Source organism: Octopus bimaculoides, chromosome 14 (assembly GCF_046866305.1).
Source record: "Octopus bimaculoides isolate indiv1 chromosome 14, ASM4686630v1, whole genome shotgun sequence".
Classification (NCBI taxonomy): domain Eukaryota; kingdom Metazoa; phylum Mollusca; class Cephalopoda; order Octopoda; family Octopodidae; genus Octopus; species Octopus bimaculoides.
This window is the reverse complement of record NC_142941.1, coordinates 14,732,202-14,752,753: the sequence shown is the minus strand read 5'-3', so window position 1 is coordinate 14,752,753 and position 20,552 is coordinate 14,732,202. Positions and strand designations below refer to the sequence as shown.

The 20,552-nt window shown below is 37.9% G+C and overlaps 2 protein-coding genes across 2 annotated transcripts; one reads left to right on the top strand and one right to left on the bottom strand.

Moving 5' to 3' along the window:
* Positions 1 to 2,753: 2,753 nt before the first annotated feature.
* On the bottom strand, positions 2,754 to 17,864 carry LOC106875586 (RNA/RNP complex-1-interacting phosphatase homolog). Its single transcript, XM_089362372.1, has 10 exons — positions 17,726 to 17,864; positions 16,925 to 17,000; positions 13,748 to 13,779; positions 11,227 to 11,314; positions 9,931 to 10,013; positions 8,378 to 8,424; positions 7,722 to 7,782; positions 6,912 to 6,958; positions 5,771 to 5,831; positions 2,754 to 3,478 (listed from the first exon to the last, which is right to left on the bottom strand). The coding sequence occupies exons 1-10, from the start codon at positions 17,743 to 17,745 to the stop codon at positions 3,004 to 3,006; spliced, it is 990 nt and encodes a 329-aa protein (XP_089218498.1). The 5' UTR covers positions 17,746 to 17,864; the 3' UTR covers positions 2,754 to 3,003.
* LOC106875588 (aldehyde dehydrogenase, dimeric NADP-preferring) lies at positions 17,839 to 20,023 on the top strand. Its single transcript, XM_014923803.3, has one exon. It carries the CDS (start codon positions 17,973 to 17,975, stop codon positions 19,458 to 19,460), a length of 1,488 nt encoding a protein of 495 aa, XP_014779289.1. The 5' UTR covers positions 17,839 to 17,972; the 3' UTR covers positions 19,461 to 20,023.
* Positions 20,024 to 20,552: the final 529 nt, after the last annotated feature.

Below are 20,552 nucleotides of genomic sequence, written 5' to 3'. Positions count from 1 at the left end.
TTTACAAACATCACTCCTTGATATTTGTCAGTCTTGTACCACGTGTTCACCCCATTTGCTTTGTCACAAACTCTTTGTATCTTATTCCAGTTTTTACTTGTATATCTAGAGCAGGTGCCACTGGTTTCATTACTTATAATGCTATCTAACTTCTTTCTAGTACCTCTTATGACAAAGGGGTCTTGCCATTTTAGATACTTGCAAAGTAATGAATGAATCCAGAGATTGGACAAAGGGAGGCAACAGGTGGTAAGGGGGACAAACTCCTCAGTATAATTGTTGGAATAGGAATATGTAAGGATCAGGTAGTTAAGTTTGTATATTAAGGTGTGGTCTGTACTTTTGCATGAACAGGATTTCCTTGTTTAGGTGTTCTTGTAAGGAGATTGGATCTTTGCATTGGTATAATGGAAAGATATGGAAATTCATTGTTTTATTTCTTGTGCATCTGTCGATATATTCGCTCAGAGCTATCTGCCTGTATTGAGGAAAACGAATCTATTCTTTATGCAGCGTGACTCTGCATCTCAAAGTAAGGCACGTTTGACCCATATAATTGTGACCACAACCTGAGCAGGTTAGTACATAGATAAGATTCTGGGAAGCACATGTGAAGTTGGTCTTAATTGAGAACTTTTCTCCTTGCTAGAATGTGAATTCCGAACCTTCAGTTAGGTATGGGCATGTACCACAATTAGGTCGTCTGCATTCTTTTAACTGTTGGTATTGTATGTATTGAGTATAGTTTTGCATTTGTTAGTGGGATTCTTTTATCATCAAAATGTCCAGAAATGGGAGCTGTTCCTTGCTATATTCCATTGTAAATTGAATATTGGAGTTTATATTTTTCGGTGTGGATTTGAAATCCAGAAGTTTATCATAGGTTTCATTCATCATCATCGTTTAACGTCCGCTTTCCATGCTAGCATGGGTTGGACAATTTGACTGAAGACTGGTGAAACAGGATGGTAACACCAGGCTCCAATCTGATTTGGCAGAGTTTCTACAGCTGGATGCACTTCCTAATGCCAACCACTCAGAGAGTGTAGTGGGTGCTTTTACGTGTCACCCGCACGAAGGCCAGTCAGGCAGTACTGGCAACAGCCACGCTCAAAATGGTGCATTTTATGTGTATTCCAGATGATAAAGCAATTGTCAAAGTACCTTTTCCAGTTTTCTCTTATATACTGGTGGAATGGGGGTCCAAATTTTGGAGCAAAAGTTCATATAGGGTAGATTCAAAGAAACCCATTATATATATTACATGGAAAAATGCAAGCACAAAAAGTAATATTCTTAAGATTATAAACCTGGAAAAGTACAGGACAAGTTGTTACACCTGGAAAAGTGTAGGACAAACTATTACTTCAAGTAAACAATAAGAAAATTTTTACTTAAAACATTGCAGCAAAGAATGACAGTTCTTCTAATTTATCACTCTTTACAGCTCTCATCTTTTAAATTTATTGTACAAAACTGTTCAGCTAATTTCTAAGTTTGTCTCAATAGTCACTTTTTTTCTGTATTTAACGTAGTAAATTAGCCAAATTCTACTTAAATAAGGATAGTGTTATTTGTAAACTATAATAAACTATCTTCTAATATTCAAATTTTAATTTTAGCTGCAATGTTCAAGTAAAAAGTTTCTTATTCTTTACTTTACTTGAAGTAATAGTTTGTCCTATACTTTTACAGCTGTAATGACTTGTTCTGAGCATGGGTTACATGGAATTCACTGAGGCAGACTGTCTCTGACCGGATGCCTTTCTTGTTGCCACCTGTTTCTAAGCAAGATAACATTTCCCTTAGGTTGGATAAACTTTCACAGAGAATCAGAAACAAGCAGCACAGCTTGCGTAACAGTGAAATATGTTTACAACTATTGTACAATGTCAAGATTAGCATACACCACACACACACTCACATGATGGACTTCTTTCAGTTTCTGCTCATCAAATATACTCAAAAGGTTTTATATATAATAATATTTATGTATTTATGAAAGTATTCTCTTAATTAATACAATGAGCATTGAAATGCTATTAAAAAAAATATTATGCAGGAATAAAATAAATGCATATAAATCTATATACGTACAAATCTATCTATCTATATATATATATATATAAACGAACATACATACACACACATACATATACATACATAGATACAAAAACGTGTGTGTATATATGTATATATATATATATATATATATATATATATATATTACAATTAAAAGGGTAAAGGTTTATCAATTTATTAATAAATTAACAATTAATAATTTTTACCAAGCCCTTCGGTATGTAAACACCATTATTGGTGGAGAACTTATTTAAAAGTTCTTATACATTTATAAACATAATTAAGGGATCAGCAAACAGTTGCTTCACCACATACCGAAGTTCAGAAATAGCAGCTAAAAAGCTGAGACTCCAACAGATAGCATTAGTAATGCTATCTGTTGGAGTCTCAGCTTTTTAGCTGCTATTTCTGAACTTCAGTATGTGGTGAAGCAACTGTTTGTTGATCCCTTAATTATGTATATATATATATATATATATATATAGATAGATAGATGTTAGGAAGAGCATCCAGCTGTAGAAACTCTGCCAAATCAGATTGGAGCCTGGTGTTGCCATCCGGTTTCATCAGTCCTCAGTCAAATTGTCCAACCCATGCTAGCATGGAAAGCAGACGTTAAACAATGATGATGATGATGATGATAGATGGATAAATAAACAAATATACGTATATATGTATATATAAAAATGTTTATAGAGATAAATACATGTGTACGTGTGTGTGAGAGTGTGTGTATACTGGCAAATGCAACAACAACCTCAGTTGTCAATAATCATTTCTATTCTGCCTCCGGTCTCTATGTGGAAATCTTCTGTTATAATGCCCCTTATGACCCTGAAATCCTTGCTGACTGGGTTGCTCATCAAAGCTGTACATACCATATTGGTGTCTTAAAACATTATAGGGTTGTCGCTCATAAGGTTAATATTTACTGTGTTTATACTGATAACGTCTCTGTTGATAGGGTCCCTGCTGAGAGCGTCCCTGTTGATAGGGTCCCTGTTGATAGGGTCCCTGCCGAGAGCGTCCCTGTTGATTGGGTCCCTGCCGAGAGCGTCCCTGTTGATAGGGTCCCTGCTGAGAGCGTCCCTGTTGATAGGGTCCCTGCTGAGAGCGTCCCTGTCGATAGGGTCCCTGCTGAGAGCGTCCCTGCTGAGAGCGTCCCTGTTGATAGGGCCCCTGATAACAAGGCAATTGCGGATAGGGTTCTTGTTGATAAGGCGCTGTTTGATGATAGTAATTCAGGACATCTTGTGAGTGAAGGGTATTATTAGAAAAATTGTCACCATCTTGTTGTCGCAGTCTTTGCTTTTTCTTGGAATGTGGTAAAGGAAGCTGACTGGAATCTTTTGATTTGCTGTTGGACAGTGAAAAATTAAATTCTCTTGGAATAAGTCTATAAAAAAAAAAAAAAGAATAAATCATAAAGTAATGAAAACGTATAAATGGTGAGAAAAATATTATTTTGAATTAAACACTTAGAAACATCTACATATATACATTATTTACATTTGACAGATATTTGTCCTCGTCTTGTTTATTGTTAACACAATGTTTCGGCTGATACACCCTCCAGCCTTCATCAGGTGTCTTGGGGAAATTTGAACCTGGGTTCTCATTCCTAAGGTATTTTTCGATGTTGTTATTATTATTATTCAGGTCACTGCCAGGAATAGAACTCGGAATCTTGGAGTCAGCAGCCTGCACTCTTAACCACTATGCCATATGCCCATGGGCAATTATGGAGTGAATTTTAGGGCTTATATTCTAATATTTTCCTATCCTTCCTTAATACTGGTTCCCATATGCTATTCACATCTGCACTCAATCTGCTTAGGAAGTTGTGTCTTAATATATGTGCTGCTGCTTTTAGTTTTCATATTTTCCAGTGGTGTTCTTTGTCTATTATTTTAACTTCATCTCACAGGGGAAGGTGGTCTCCATTTTTCCATACATGATCAGCTATACCCAATTTATCAATATCTCCTTGTGTCACAGCTTTGTGATGTTCCTCTACCCTTACAGCTGCATGGGATGGAGTACACACAGTTTTTGGTCATGTTCTCTTCTATTGGTAGTTTTTACTCAAAGGAGACATTGTGTTGTGCGCCTGATGAAGCCATAAAGATATGTTTCCTGCAGTTTGCCTGGTTCCTCTCCTATTTCTCAAATGACTAGTTAGTAGAAGCAAAGGGTGTTAACTGCGTAAACGTTAGCACTGAAAGAACAACAGCCCATCCATGCAGCCAAGAGAGCTTGCACTGCACTTTGAACAAGAGCCTTCAATGATCAACAATAGTCTAAGATTACTAAGGGTGTTTGTTTTTTGAGTGACTAAATGGAGTACTCCTAAAAGTGTGCTTAATCCTTTAAAATTCAAACCAGTCAAATCTGGCCCAAATATTCTGCCTGTTTTATGTTTAAAATGGCCAGATCTAGCCTCTCACACCTACCCTGCAATGTCACTATCAAAATTAAAAAAAAAACAGCTCCATCATCAAAATCTCAATGCTGTGAGATATTAATTAAAAACAATATGAATAAACAAACATTATATTTGACAACATAACTTAAATGCTAAAGAGTTAAAACCTGCAATTTTTCCAGCTAGGACAGCAACCAAATCTATCATTTTAGAGAAAAACCAAACCACTGCACTGTTTGTGGAGACAGGCGAGATAACTCATCTTAGATCCCATTCCCCTTTTAATTTGTTACTGAATTTAATCTTATGTATGCATCATCATAGCGTACCACTCCTGGGATGAGTTGCATCACTTTTCAGGTGTTTTAACACCTAGTGCAATAAGAGAGTCATCCTTCAAGGGCTTTACTGCAGCAAACTGGCAAACAAACAAAACACATACATCAAGTTTGTGTAGCTGATAATGTTTACAACACTAGCACTGATTTTAATTTGCTACTGAATTCTATAACTGCTTTGTTCTAAGTAGGGTTTTTGGCCCTATACAAACTCAACTTTATCTATGAGAAAAGGCAGACTATATATGTCTGCTCTCTAGCTTTTGATCTGTCCTGCATGGAAGACCTTATCAAGAGCTCACACTCCAATGGCATAGCTCCCAGTGTAACTGAGGAACATAAGCCACCATAGTACAAGAAGAATTGGACCCACTTGACTAAAATACAGAGCTAAATAACAGAATTTTACAGAAATGACATTTTAATGGTGGGAGAGGGTTAGAGGAAGAGGAACTGGAGATTCTATTATTGTTTAAGAAACAAAGTTGTTGTTGGCACTCCGTTGCTTACAACGTCGAGGGTTCCAGTTGATCCGATCAACGGAACAGCCTGCTCGTGAAATTAACGTGCAAGTGGCTGAGCACTCCACAGACACGTGTACCCTTAATGTAGTTCTCGGGGATATTCAGCGTGACACAGTGTGACAAGGCTGACCCTTTGAATTACAGGCACAACAGAAACAGGAAGTAAGAGTGATAGAAAGTTGTGGTGAAAGAGTACAGCAGAGTTTGCCACCATCCCCTGCCGGAGCCTCGTGGAGCTTTATGTGTTTTCGCTCAATAAACACTCACAACGCCTGGTCTGGGAATCGAAACTGTGATCCTATGACCGCAAGTCCGCTGTCCTAACCACTGGGCCATTACACCTCCACCTCGTTTAAGAAACAAAGTACCAAAATTAGAAAACCATAACCTAACCAGCTTACCTTAATAGATCAGTTTTATAATTTTCTCTTTCTATCTCATGACCTCGAGCTTTACCAAATTCTAAATAAGACAAAAATTTATCATTAATTTATCATATATAAACAATGAGTTTCTTTCAGTTCCCCTCTACCAAATTAGGTGACAATTACGCAAGGCGTGCACAGGGGGATTGAACTGGAGACCACATGGTTGGGAAGCAAGCTTCTTAACCAGACAGCCACACCTGCACCTGCAGTTTTGTTTAACTATACAAAGTACAACAGTAATTTTTTTTTATTTAATCTCCAGTATATTAGTAATTGTTTTATTATTATTATTATTATTATTTAATTTGCATGGAGCTACAAAGTCAAAAAGATTGAAACCCACTGCAGTAGGGAATGATTTCAGGGAGATGTGGCTGCTATCTCTTGCAACTACATATAGTCTTTTCTTTTGTCTTTCACTTGTTTCGGTCAATGCAATGTGGAAATTAATGAGGGTTTAGTTGAACAAATGAACTGCAGTACTGATGTAGTAAAGATTGTTTGTCAACATAACATGGCAGTCCTGGTTTAGGACAAATGTTGCTGTAATTTAGCCCCAGGAGACATCGTCTCCAGCTGGCTATACGACACGATCTGTGTCGTTATATTTTTTTTCAAACAAGGGAATCTAGCACTCCCCACTCAGCTCAAAACAATATCTGTGTATTGCGATATTGTTTTGAGCTGAGTGGGGGTGCTAGATTCCCTTGTTTGAAAGAAAAAAAATATAACGACACAGATCGTGTCGTATAGCCAGCTGGAGACGATGTCTCCTGGGGCTAAATTACAGCAACATTTGTCCTAAACCAGGACTGCCATGTTATGTTGACAAACAATCTTTACTACAAAGTACTGTTGCTGAATATCTCTCATTGTGAGATCTAAAAATATCAATTTTCTAATGTCTTCAAAATTAAATATTCAAAATGTCTTCAAAATGAAATATTTTGAATAAAAATGGTAGTTACACGTCTTGTAAAAGAAGCAAAATATAGCGACTTTCATCAAACAAGAGACAATACAAAGTCTACAGAAGGATGTGAGTCATCAATCATTAAGCACTGTCAAACATAAACTAAATAATTCTAAACTTCTGGACAAAAAAATTACTTACCATCAATAGCAACTTGGGGTGGAAAATTCAGTTTAGTGATCATGTATCTGAAATGTAGAGTTACCTTTGATATAAACATACATACACACATATGTACATATATATATATATATATATATCATCATCATCATCAACGTCGTTTAACGTCCGCTTTCCATGCTAGCATGGGTTGGACGATTTGACTGAGGATTGGTGAAACCAGATGGCTACACCAGGCTCCAATCTGATTTGGCAGAGTTTCTACAGCTGGATGCCCTTCCTAACACCAACCACTCCGAGAGTGTAGTGGGTACTTTTATGTGCCACTGGCACGAAGGCCAGTCAGGCGGTACTGGCAACGGCCACGCTCAAAATGGTGTATTTTACGTGCCACCTGCAACAATCTCGTTCGAATGTCTTTACACGTGCCAGGAAGGCGATGCTGGGCACAGGTGCCATCACGATTTCGCTTTCGCTTGCTCCAACAGGTCTTAATGAAGGAGACGACGTTGGCATGGGTGCCAGTCGTCAAATTTAGTTTGATTTCTATATCACTTGTCTCAACAGGTCTTCACAAGCGGAGTTTAGTGTCCAATGATGGAAAGGTACGCATAAGTGGGCTGGCTACACCCCTGGCAGAGGCCTTGGATTTAGGTCTCACTTGGCTTGCCGGGTCTTCTCACGCACAGCATATTTCCAAAGGTCTCGGTCAGAAGTCATCGCCTACTTTTACACATGTATGCTATGTCTATACAGAAAATAGTGTAATTACATATTCTACATATACACACATATACCACAAGATAAAAAAATTCACAAGACTTCTCTTACCGACATATAAAATACCCAGTTCTGTTGATTCCATGAGTACAGTGGGCAACAATGATTTTATCTGAAAAATAAAACAAATATGCAAACTCCAATTAACATATTCCAATGTTTCTTCAATGACACACACTCTCATGGGTCTTGTTTACCATCCAGCAGTGTGTCAAAAAGACACCCTAATCCCCAAGAAGATCTTAGTGGTGATGCCAGTTTAGACACTAATGGCCCGACCATGGAACAGGTTGTACTTGGTTATATGTTACAATTAACACTCAAAAGTAACTTCACATAGAATATACACATATATAATACATGCATACATAAATCATCGTGGAAGCGCAATGGCCCAGTGATTAGGGCAGCGGACTCTTGGTCATAGGATTGCGGTTTTGAAATTGTGATCCTACAACCGCGAGTCCGCTGCCCTCACCACTGGGCCATTGCGCCTCCACTTATCAGAGCTAACCAGGGATTAATCCACAAACTGCAAAGTAATTGTTTTCTTCTCGATGCACAAGATCAAGTCTGAATAGAGGGTGGGTATAGCCGATTGAATTTCTTCCACCCCAATACATTACAGATACATCATTCAGGACTACAAGGAACTTGAAGGAATGAAATATAAAGTTGGGTAAAAACAAACAAACACATTAACTTACTCTTCTTAGAAGAATCCTTCAAAAAAGCATCAACAGTTTCAAAGAATCTGGAATATAGGAAAAAAATAAAAAGAGGTAATGCAATATATATTGACGCGGGTTTATCTGTGTGTGAACTTTTAAGCTTGCTCCTGCGGAGGGCTAATTGGGCCTGCGGCTCCGAACTAAAGAGATCAATAATAATAAAGCATGTATTGGTACCCTACCAATATGATATTACTTTGACCCTTTAGTGTTCAGATCATTCTGTCAAAAGTTCTATTTACTTATTCAAATTGTGTTGAATTAACCATGCTTTATCTCATAACATTAAGATTTTAATGATGTGATTGTTTGTTTTCCCAATAAAATTGCAAGGTAGGTGTGAAAGGCCAGATCTGACCAGCTTGTATATAAAACTGATAGAATATTTAGGCCAAGATATGGCCGCTGTAACTGCTTAACGGTTAAATTCAGTTTATATGAAAAACTTTTAAGTTCACAAATTTTAGGAGTTCTTTTAAAATTTGTATTTTCAACTGTTAGCATATAACAAATCCTCATCTAGACCTGATCTCAATGCTGGATGTTCAAGAACCAAATGAAGGGCAGATTTTCAATCCCGGGATCATCCTGATTCCAAAAAGGTATAATATGTCTATGTAGAGCAAATGTAGGCTGAGATACAGGGGTCCCTGAAGGATGGATAGACAGAAATTAACATTTATTATTGTATGTATATATATATATATGTGCGTGTTGGCACTCCATCGCTTACGACATCGAGGGTTCCAGTTGATCCGATCAACGGAACAGCCTGCTCGTGAAATTAACGTGCAAGTGGCTGAGCACTCCACAGACACGTGTACCCTTAACGTAGTTCTCAGGGATATTCAGCGTGACACAATGTGACAAGGCTGACCCTTTGAATTACAGGCACAACAGAAACAGGAAGTAAGAGTGAGAGAAAGTTGTGGTGAAAGAGTACAGCAGGGTTCACCACCATCCCCTGCCAGAGCCTCGTGGAGCTTTAGGTGTTTTCGCTCAATAAACACTCACAACGCCTGGTCTGGGAATCGAAACCGCGATCCTATGACCGGTAGTCTGCTGCCCTAACCACTGGGCCATTGCCCCTCCACATATATATATATATGTTTCTAGCAGAGACTCCAGCAAAGAAGATCTGAAGACGGAATTGTAATTCCGAAATATCATCGGACTATAGATAACCAAATTACAACAGGTATATAGTCCATTTTTTGTTGTATAGGGCATTGTTGTACCATTCTAAACTTTTTATTCTTTACAAACAATACACAATGCTTCAAGCGAACTACAATACTCTCATATATATATATATATATGTATATATATAATGTGTGTGTGTGTGACAAACAGTGTTAGTGTGCTTACATCCCCATAACTGAGTGGTTTGGTAAGAGACCAATTGTACAAATACCAGGCCGAAAAACAAAGTACTGGGGCCAATTCATTCAACTAAAAATTCAAGGTGTTGCCCCAGCATGGCTGCAGTCTAATAACTGAAATGAATAAAGGATAACAGATATACGCACAATGATATAATCTCTTTCTTTGGAATTACTTTTCCTTCTGTGTAGATTTTCATATAATCTATTCCTTCTTTAATTTTGAAATCCTGAAAAATATAAATGCTGCAGAAATATCAGCCGATACAAAACGAATCAATGAATACATACAAAAAATATAATAACGTTATACACACATAGATATATGGCATGGCACCTTGGGCAAGTGTCTTCTACTATAGCCTTGGGCCAACCAAAGCCTTGTAAGAGGATTCGATAGACAGAAACTAAATTAATATACATATATCATCATCATCATCGTTTAACGTCCGCTTTCCATGCTAGCATGGGTTGGACGATTTGACTGAGGACTGGTGAAACCAGATGGCTACATCAGGCTCCAATCTGATTTATTTGGCAGAGTTTCTACAGCTGGATGCCCTTCCTAACGCCAACCACTCCGAGAGTGTAGTGGGTGCTTTTACGTGCCACCAGCACGAAGGCCAGTCAGGCGGTACTGGCAACAGCCGCGCTCAAAATGGTGTATTTTATGTGCCACCCGCAAAAGGGCCAGTCCAGAGGCACTGGTAACGATCTCGCTTGAAAGTACCATGGGCCCAAGTACTAGAAAGGCGACACTGGGCACAGGTGCCATCACGATTTCGCTTTCGCTTGCCCCAACAGGTCTTCGCAAGCTGAGTTTCGTGTCTTGCGGTAGTTCCATTTTTTTCCCCCCAGGCTATGACTTTAAACTATATCTGGTAGTAGGGTCCTGGTCCAGGTGTCCCAGAGTTTTGATGAATGTAGAACCAACTCTCAGCCACTGTTGTTCCCAGGTCTTCTACTCTGACCCAGAGTAATAGCACCTGGTCAGAGTTCCAGCTATGGAAGAGGTAAACCCAAGAAGACATGGGACGAGGCTGTGAAATATGATCTTTGGATGTGGAGTCTAATGGAGACAATGACAGGTGACCAAAACCTTTAGCGATTTGCTGTGCTTGAGAAGACATGTCAAGATAAGTGAAATTATAGTCATGGCCAGTGTTGATGATACATAAAAGGCACCCAGTACACTCTGTGGAGTAGTTGGCATTAGGAAGAGCATCCAGCTGTAGAAACCAAGCCAAAACAGACTAGAGCCTAGTGCAGCTCTCCAGCTTACCAGTTCCAGTCAAACTGTGTAACCCATGCCAGCATAGAAAATGGATGCTAAATAATGACGATGATGATTGCTTTTCATCAAAATCTTTAGTTTATTAACAAGATTGGGAGATTTCTATAGGGAAAGCGCTACATGGCTTTAAGAGTTAAATAACTACTTACAATTGGGTTGTAGTATCTTTTAGTGTTAGTGAAATCAACAACAAGACCAATTTGTGGCACTGCTTCAATCAAGTCATTTGGCGTAAATCTTTACATACAAAAAAAAAAAAAAAGAAAATAAATGAATAAAAGTAAAGACAGAAATTAAGCATTAAACACAGAAATCCTCCATTTCCCAAACAACTTTTCATTATGTGAAATAGAAAATATGAAGAGTGGTGACCCCCAAACATTTCACATAGGATTTTTTTAACAGATCAAGTCTTATGGGAGAGAGACAACAGACTACCCTAATGCATTGCTATAATTCTTGACACCAACAAAGAAAATAACAGCAAATCTCCCCCAAATCACACTGCAGTATTTTAGTATTATAAGGAAGGAAGAAATTAAACAGGTATGCGGAAGTGTAATTCCTCCCTTCTTATGATCTACATTCATGTGACATCAGTTTTCAAGAGAGAAGACATGTCAAGCCAGATGAAATCGTAGTTGTGGCTGTTGCCAGTTTCATGTGAATGGCTCCAGTGAAATTGTAATCGTGGTCGTTGCCAGTAGCATGATCTTCGAATGTTGAGCCTCACAGAGGCGATGACAAGTGATTGAAATCTTTGGCAATATGCTGAACTTGAGAAGACTTGTCAAGCCAAGTGAAATCATAGTTGTAGCCATTGCCGGTTTCATGTAAATGGCACCCATGTCGGTGACATGTCAAAAGCACCTGTTATGCTCTCGGAGTGGTTGGCATTAGGAAGGGCATCCAGCTGTAAAAATCATGCCAAATCAGACTGGAACCTGGTGCAGACCTATGGTTTATCAGCTGCAGTCAAACTGTCTAACCAATGCCAGGCTGGAAAACAGACATTAAATGATGATGATAATGTTGATGAAATGTCCTAATCTAACCTGATACCATTTGCTTTGCCTGTTTATATTTTTATCGTTTTATGCTTGCACATGCTCAATAGGTAACGAGAGTCGGTGTCAACTAATGCCAACATTTGTGCCAGCTCGCCACCTCAAAAATTTGTACACCCACAGAGGGACAAGACCCCGTGACCTTCAGATTAAAAGTCTAATGGTCTACTGACTGAGCTATGCAGGCAGACTTAATAATGGTTTCGAATTTTGGCACAAGGCCAGCAATTTCGTGGATGGGGTAAGTTGATTACATCGACCCCAGTACTTAACTGGTACTTGTTTTATTGAACCTGAAAGGATGAAAAGCAAAGTCACCCTTGCTGGCATTTAAACTCGGGACATAAAAACGGATGAAATGCCACTAAGCATTTTATCCAGAGTGATAATGATTCTGCCAGTTTGCCATCTTAATAATAATAATCCTTTTTATTATTGGCTAGTGAATTAGATCAAGTCCAGTACTCAACTGGTACTTCTTTTATCGACCCCAAAAGGATGAAAGGCACAGTTGACCCTGACGACATTTGAAGAAAGAATGTAAAGATGAATAAAATGCTGCTAAGTATTGTGCCTGCCTGCTAACAATTCCACCAGCTTGCCACCCATATTATGATAATAATAATAATAATAATGATTATAACAGTAACAATGGTTTCAAATTTTGGCACAAGGCCAGTAATTTTGGGGGAGGGGATAAGTGAATGACATCGACCCCAGTACTCGTCTGGTACTTATTTTATCAACCCTGAAAGGTTGAAAGGCAGGACACTGAAAACCCTGCTTGCGAAGACCTGTTGAGGAAAGTGAATTTGGAATTTGAAATCTGAAATCGAAATCGAACCGAATCTAGCACCCATGCCAACCTCTCCTTCATTGGACACTAAACTCTGCTTACGAAGACCTGTTGGAGCAAGTGAAATCGTAATTGAACCATATTCGATGACTGGCACCTGTGCCAGTGGAACACTAACAGCACTGTCGAGCGTGTTCATTGCCAGAGCAGCTGTCTGGCTTCCGTGCTAGTGGCCCGTAAATAGCACCATTTGAGCGTAATCGTTACCAGCGTTGCCTTCTAGCACTTGTGCTGGAGGCACATTAGAAAATCATTCGAGTGAGGTTGTTGCCAGTGCCACTGGACTGGCTCCCGTGCAGGTGGTACATAAAAAAACACCTTTTGAGCGAGGCCCTCATGCTGGTAGCACGTAAAAGTACCCACTACACTCTCAGAGTGGTTGGCGTTAGGAAGGGCATCCAGCTGTAGAAACTCTGCCAGATCAGATTGGAGCCTGGTGCAGCCTTCTGGTTTGCCAGTCCTCAGTCAAATCGTCCAACCCATGCTAGCATGGAAATCGGACATTAAACGATGATGATGATGATGATGATGATGAACATTTTGTCTGGCATGCTAACAATTCTGCTGTGGGCAAACTTAATAATAATGACAGCTTATATATGATAATAGTGTTAATGGTAATTTATAAATGATAGTGTTTGATAATAACAATTTATACATGATAATGGTGCTAAAGACAGTTTACTTATTATATATAAATGGTAGTGACATCTTTATAAATATACACAGACTGGAATTACATCTCACCTCATCTCATCAGCAAGAGAAACAGTCAGATTCTGAAAGATAACAAAATCAAATCAAAGTATTCAAATAAATTCAAAGGCATGCATTTAATAAGTAGACATTTTATTTTGTCTGCACAAACAGACTCTGGATGAAGAAAACATCTGAAGAATTGGTAATAACCCCAAAATAAAGTCAACTTGTTCTTCATATCATTCTTATTCCCAACTCTCTTTATACAAAAAGGTTAAAAAAAGAAAAAATACAGCCATCAGAGGTGCACATGTGGCTGTATGGCAAGAAGTTTGCTAGTCAACCACATGGTTCTGAGTTCAGTCCCACTACATGGCACCTTGGGCAGGTGTCTTCTTCTATAGCCCCAAATCAACCAAAGCCTTCTGGTAGATTTAGCAAATGGAAACTGAAAGAAGCCCATCACATTTTATATATATATATCCAATATACTGCTGGGAGGATACCCAATTATTGTTACACTAGTGTTATATCAAGTGCAATAAGTGGGTGCGGGTAAAAGGTTTTTTTTTTTTTACCCTAAATTTATATAGCAATAAGAAAATGGAGGGGAATATGAAGTACTCATCAACTTGCAGACACTGTATTCCATTGATTAATCTGTTTATTTTATAACCAAAATGACAAAAAACACAATATACAGACACTTATGACATACCATGTCATATCAACAATTAAGATTTCAAATTAAATGGACATCTAGCAATTGGAGGGTTCCAGTTGAACTGATCGACGGAACAGCCTGCTCATGAAATTAACGTGCAAGTGGCTGAGCACTCCACAGACACGTGTACCCTTAACGTAGTACTCGGGGATATTCAGCGTGACACAGTGTGACAAGGCTGACCCTTTGAATTACAGGCACAACAGAAACAGGAAGTAAGAGTGAGAGAAAGTTGTGGTGAAAGAGTATAGCAGGGTTCACCACCATCCCCTGCCGGAGCTTCGTGGAGCTTTTAAGTGTTTTCACTCAATAAATACTCACAACGCCCGGTCTGGGAATTGAAACCGCGATCCTATGACCGGTAGTCTGCTGCCCTAACCACTGGGCCATTGCGCCTCCACTCTTGTGATATTGATATCAGTATAAACAAATGCAGGAAGAGATGACTGAACATAGTGACACGTGTGAAGCCGGAGAGGGTTGGAGTCACGATGAGGAGATAAGAAGAGATGAGAGAGCAAGGAGTGATTGAGACGAAGTAGTCAAATATCCCTGAAATTATACCTTATTGTCATAAAAAGTAAGAATGGGTAATATGCAGTTTACTGGAGTTAAAATGTGAAAGTAAATTGCAATAGAAACAGGAAGTGACAAGTCTCTTACCCACATTTATAGTAGTTGAATTATTATTGATTAGCAGGACCCAGGAATATCTCACGGAATTGATAGTAAATCTATTGGGTTATTTCTGAAAGCTTCATTCAAAAAACCTGAAAGCGTAGCCTGTGTTGTGTCTGTATGGAAAGATAGCCACTCATCTGCTACTCATTGAGAAGTGAAAGAAATTGGAATACGATGATTACTTAACGCACTTTATATACTTTATGCACAATTTATAGACTACACAGCACTCATAAAATAAATATTCACTCTTATTTTTCCATTTTTCCTATAAACAAAAACAAATATCCCGTACATGACAACATTTAGTTAAATTGCATACATCTGCCATGTAAATAAGCGTGAATATTTCACAAAACTGCACTTATGCGCATGTATTAAGTGATAGGTGATATAAAAATCTTAGTTCAATTAAATAAAAAATATACTTTTCACTATCCAATCACCACTGCCACCGTCACCACCATCATCTTTCTCTCACTGTCTCTATTTCTTTAACCTCCCCATCAAGACATCACCCCCTGCTAAAATTATATCAACTCTCATTACTACCTTCAACTAACTTTTTTTAACAACACAATATTACGTTCCCCCTACCTCACATCATAGATGCTTCTCTCTCCTCTTTTTCTCTCTTTCCCTTCAACTAATCACGTGAGGGCATTGCATTTACATTCCTTCTACCTCACATCATGGATGCTTCACACCCTCTTATTCTCTAATTGCATGAAAACGTTACTGATGGGCTAAGTAACGGAATGACAAGCAGAATTATTATACGATAGAGTAAAATGGGTCTTCCCCAAAAAGAAACTGCCTCATAGAGTCCAAGTAAGTCTGCAATACCACTGCTTCTTGTTGGTTCTTTCTTAACAGCTCATTAATCGTGCAGAATTATTTTACTGCTCACTGTTGGCAAACATGCATTGACATGCAAGCCACCAAATTATTTTCACAGTGGTGTTCATTGCAGAATATAGTACATTGGAACGGTGTACCTCAGCTGCTATTTCTGGAATACTTAACACATCACTAGAATACACAATACATGTTGATACCTGTGGACATGCCATAATGGGGGAGTCCTTTACATTCATTTTATGAAATTTTAGTATGTCAGTTATCACTTCGAATTTTTGTCACAATTTACTTTCACTTTTGAGGACAATTTACTTACTTTTATGTTTGTTACAACAGTAGACTGCCTTGCATGTTTTTGACAATGTCCATTCGGTGACTAGTAACTTGGAGTTAAACAGCAACAGAGATACGGTCATAGTTGCAATTTATCATTATTTACTCACCATAAATACATTCAAACATATGAATCTAGAGAAAACAATTAACTTTTATGATAAAAAAAAAAAAAAGCGGGAGTAGTCTTTCGGTTTATGCTAACAAATTGAATCATTGTAAACTATCATCATTGGAATTTTGTAAAAGTTTTCTTTTTCGTTTTTTGAATCGTAATTTCTGTTATTAAACGTGGAATCGTCCTAAAACATTTTTGAAAAAAATGTTAAACAAAAAATTGAGAGTGGAAGAGAATTTGAGAAACGTTTTCTTTTCCCCTTTTTTGTGAAAAAAAAAAAAAAAAAAAAAATCAACATTTCAGCTGTTGTAAACAGGAATGCGAAAAAATCCTTGGAAGTAAAAAAAAAAAAAAGTGGAATGTTTCCTACTCGACACGAGAGCTCGGACAAAGCCGAATAGCGTCAATACTTTTACTTTCAGTATGTGATCACAAATCGATAGAATACCAAAATAGTTTAAAAAAAAAAAAGAATAAAAAAGAAGGAAAGCATAAAATATATACTCACAGGCCTCAAGGGTGTCTTACAGGGAAGGAACCGAGTACCTTTAATAATTTTACCAAATTTTGAATAAATTTCCCATCTGAAAAGAGGTTTAGAAATCTGGATAAAAGTTTTCAGTTACTTTCATTTGCCGGTTTATAGTAGTGGCAAAAGATAATAAAGTTACTCAATACATGACTGTATGTGTATACGGGTGTAATTTAAATGGTAAAGCCTTACTGTATTTAATTTAACCTTTTCAATTGTGAATTCACAAGGTGAGTTTGACACGGGCTGCGCTAAGGAATCGTCATATATTGAGAGCAGGTTTCGATTTCTAGTAGCAGCACAACAGTGATTTCTTATAATCTTGTTAACGTTCTTAGGAAAGGCATAGTCGTTTCTTTCAGCCCTATCTATGAATCTGTCATACAGAAGACACTGATAACTAATAGGATTTTTAATAAAGCTACATTAACTGACCAAGCAAATTTCTTACGAAATTATTTCGAAATCGCCTAAGTTGAAGATAACTTTCTGAAAATAAAATAAACAATATCAATAATTCCATTGCAGAACAATCAACTAAAGCGACTAACAGTAAGGATAGGTTCTGTTTACGAAGTAAAAAAACTAGATGAAGGAACTGATATACCAAATGAACGGTTACGAACAACTTTTCAAGATCCACTTATCATACGGAAGAATGCGTTCTCTCTCTACTGTCTATCCTTTCAATAGTTTAGGTATTATATAGAGAAAGTCCTTTTCAATTTGTCCATAAGTATCTATATCTAATAATCAACGGTAATACATCGACCTTACCTATCTGGTACACGAGGCATCGTGGTGGATGATCTTTCAGCACAAGTAATACCAACGAGTCAATTGCACATGATGGATGATAGCGAAACGGAAGTAAACACGGTACACGCGCGTTAGCAACCGGTAATTGACATCTGTGTAGGTGGGGGGGGGGGCGACATCGTCACAGATATATAACAAACATCCACTCTGAACACTCCGTTCTGTTCAGTGTTCTCTTGAGGTAATAAGTCACACCTTCGGCAACATGTCAGCTGCTCCAGTTGTTGCAGGTTTACGGAAATCATTCCAACAAGGAATAACTAAACCGTATGAATGGCGTCGCAGTCAACTACTAGCTTTGCTGAAACTGATTGATGAAAACTACTCTGATATAACAGCTGCCCTAAAAGATGATTTGAATAAGTCAGAGTTCGAGAGCCGGTTGATGGAAGTGGATACCACCAGAAACGAAATCGTCTACCACCTGAATAACCTATCTGAATGGATGAAACCGACCCATGTCAAGAAAACTTTAATTAACAGTTTGGATACTTGCATGATAAAACCTGAACCGTACGGGGTAGCTCTCGTTTTGGGCGCCTGGAACTATCCTTTGTACATCGCTATAACGCCAGTGATAGGGGCCATCTCAGCTGGAAATTGTGTCCTCCTCAAACCCTCAGAAATATCAGAGTGTACGTCGAACCTGCTGAGTAAGTTGATACCTAATTATTTGGACGATCGTTGCATAAAAGTGATGATGGGCGGTATCCCAGAAACAACGGAGTTACTCAAAGAATGTTTTGATTACATTTTCTATACAGGTAGCACATCAGTCGGTAAGATCATCATGAGTGCTGCCGCCACACATTTGACCCCTGTCACTCTGGAATTAGGTGGTAAGAGCCCTGTTTATGTTGATAAAACCTGTGACATACCTACTGTTGCCAATCGAATCATGTGGGGCAAATGTGCGAATTCTGGACAAACCTGTATTGCTCCTGACTTCGTTATATGTTCTCCCGATTTGCAGCAAAGCCTTGTGGAAGCACTGAAAAATAGTGTAACGAAGTTTTTTGGCACCGATGTTTCTAAATCAGAGCATTACTGTCGCATTATTAACAACCAACACTTTCTTCGTTTAAAAAAGCTACTTGAGGGCCAAAAACCTGCCTTTGGGGGTGATATGAACGAAGCAGATAAATTCATAGCACCAACAGTTTTGACGGACATAAAACCCACTGACCAGGTCATGGAGAGCGAAATATTCGGTCCCATTTTACCCATTCTACCCATGGAAAACGTTCAAGCAGCTATCGATTATATAAACAGCAGGCCCAAACCACTTGCTCTCTATATATTTTCTAATGATAGCAAAGTGGTGAACAAATTCCTTTCGGAAACTTCGAGTGGTGGCGTTTGTGTTAACGATACCTTGATGCATATAGCCTTGGAGACCCTACCTTTTGGTGGGGTGGGTAAAAGTGGTATGGGCGCCTACCACGGCAAATTCTCATTCGATACGTTCTCTCACATGAAATCAATCATGTGGAAATCTCAAGCCTTAGAATCCATCAATGACCTCCGTTATCCTCCGTATACTGAGAAAAACATGGCCTGGCTGAGAAGACTATCAAAAAAATCTGTTAAAAGTAAGTCTTGGCTGCCGTTCTCTCTACTTGGATTGGTGCTGTTTAGTGCTGTTTTGCTTGTTATGACGAATAAGGACCACATTATGACCAAGTTCCAATAATACAACAAAAGAAATCCCATGGAATTTATTTTCTGTTTAGGAAATTATTACTGCAATATTCCCTATCTCCCAGTTAATTTAGTAACACTGGCTCAGGCGACAGCAATATATTTACATTTTTCATCTAAACTAGATGAGGAAATAGTATATTCAGACTTTCAGTTTGTTTATGTAGTTTCTTGTAATGGATAAGTGAGGCGAGCAGATGATTCTGGAAAGAAAGACAATTCATTAAGTAGCAAGTAGCTAACTTTCTCAAACTTTTTTTCTGTATTTTGTTAATTTCTTAAGTTTTCTTTCATAATTAATGCCTTTGCGAAAGGCATGTCTCATATAAGGATTAGTTTTCTATTATTAAGCATAAGCTTTCATACACAGACATACTACACATACATACATATGTATGTTATTTCAACTTTAATTAAAGACACACAAAGCAGCAATGGTTAAAATAAAGCTGTGTACATTTATATTGAACTTCTTTCTGTCTACTCTTTTCTGTTCCACACTCACAAAAATTTAAAAGCCCCAAAAAACAAAACAATAAAATGATATTTTTTCTTTATTTTGTCTGTCAATTATTTCCAGGAATACATAGACATGTATAACTTGGGTAAGTTTGTAATTTTAACATTTTCCATTCTCTTTACATACGTTCAACGATCTTTTTTTTCTTATTTTAATTCTTAAGGCAGAGTTTCGTAATGAAGAATTGAATTCTTAAATTTTCTTTTTCTCATGGTTAAAGCATTCGGGGGTAAAAAGAAAAGGAGAATAATGAAGTTTGCAATTTGTTTTATATTTCAAAGCAACATAAAATGAGAGGGGCTGAGTGAAATTTAAATTTTAGAATTTTATTTACATATTTTACGAATTGTAATCTCCGATGTTTAAACTTAATGACTAAATTTAAAAAAAAGGTTTAGTTGCTTATTTCGAAACTCTGCCACACTTCGTAACCTTTAACCTTTATTTGACCCGATGAATTTTTTTTTAATTCTTGTTACCTTCTTTAACTTTATACACACGTTCGAAAAACTGCCGAGCTTTGGTTACCAAAAAAAAAAATATTACCAAAATGTTACCGAGCTT